The following is a 968-nucleotide window of genomic DNA, read 5'->3' as shown; positions in this document are numbered from 1 at the left end:
GGGCACAGAGCACAGCGCAACAGAGCCACGGCTGCAGGGTGGTGGCTGCTGGCTCCTGTGAGAGCTGACACTTAGCTGATGCTCTCAAGCACCTCCTGTACCCAGACCCTCACCCAAACTCCCAGCACCCCAGGGATGGTGTGGGACCTCCCCGGGGCTATTTTACGCCAGGTGAGGGTTTGCCAACTGCATGCTGCTGGGGTGTCATTGGCAATCTGGTGATGTCCCCACGGCTGAGAGCACTGCTCAGTCTCCTCCCCAGCCGAGGCATGAAGACAAACAGGCAGCCAGGCTGCTTGCCTGGATGGATAGCAGGGTGCTGGACTGCTCCATTTGGGAAACACCTTGATCGGTGCCTGTAAAAGCATCCCAGGAGTTCAGCCCTGTCCCTTTGCACCAGAAAGACAGGGGACTAATCCTGCATTTCCTCCTTGCTCGCACTGGTGCAACGGGGAGGAGGTGACAGCACATCGGAGAAGGCTCCCCTCTGCCCAGCACAAGGGAATGTCTCCTGTGTCACCCAGAGGACTGAAACCAGAAGGAAACCAAATATCTCCAAGTATAGGTCTTACGCTGAGTAGCGAGATCCTCCACCCCAGGGCCACCCCTCACCCTCCCGTCCCCAGCCCTGGGGCCCCGAGGGGACGGGAGGGGGACAGGAGAGGACATACGGTTCGACTTTGTTGAAGAAGCGGCGCCGCAGCATCATGACCAGCGTGCCGAGGAGCAGGACGGTGGTGCACATGGCGCTTCCTCCATCACCACGCAGCGCCGCTGGCCCCTCACGTCCCTCCCGGAGGCACCGCTCGGCCCGGGGCTGTCACCCGTGCCCGGCTCGCCCGTCACCCTGGCTGGTGGGCACCTCTCCGCAGCAGCCACCTGAAGGATCTCAGGGCTGGTTTTAGGAGGAATTAGGGCAGGATCAGATGTAATTAAGAGGCAGCAAATGAGGACGCTCTCCCCTGACC

General features: G+C 61.3%; 1 protein-coding gene across 1 annotated transcript; it reads right to left on the bottom strand.

The window, feature by feature from the left end:
- Positions 1–612: 612 nt before the first annotated feature.
- LOC104074305 (progressive rod-cone degeneration protein-like) lies at positions 613–745 on the bottom strand (the record flags this gene model as incomplete). Its single annotated transcript, XM_009574377.1, has 1 exon — positions 613–745. A coding segment is annotated over exon 1 (133 nt), but the record flags the coding sequence as incomplete, so codon positions are not given.
- Positions 746–968: the final 223 nt, after the last annotated feature.

The sequence above is a fragment of the Fulmarus glacialis genome, unplaced genomic scaffold (genome assembly GCF_000690835.1).
Source record: "Fulmarus glacialis isolate BGI_N327 unplaced genomic scaffold, ASM69083v1 scaffold23333, whole genome shotgun sequence".
Lineage (NCBI taxonomy): Eukaryota > Metazoa > Chordata > Aves > Procellariiformes > Procellariidae > Fulmarus > Fulmarus glacialis.
This window is presented reverse-complemented; position numbering and strand designations above follow the sequence as displayed.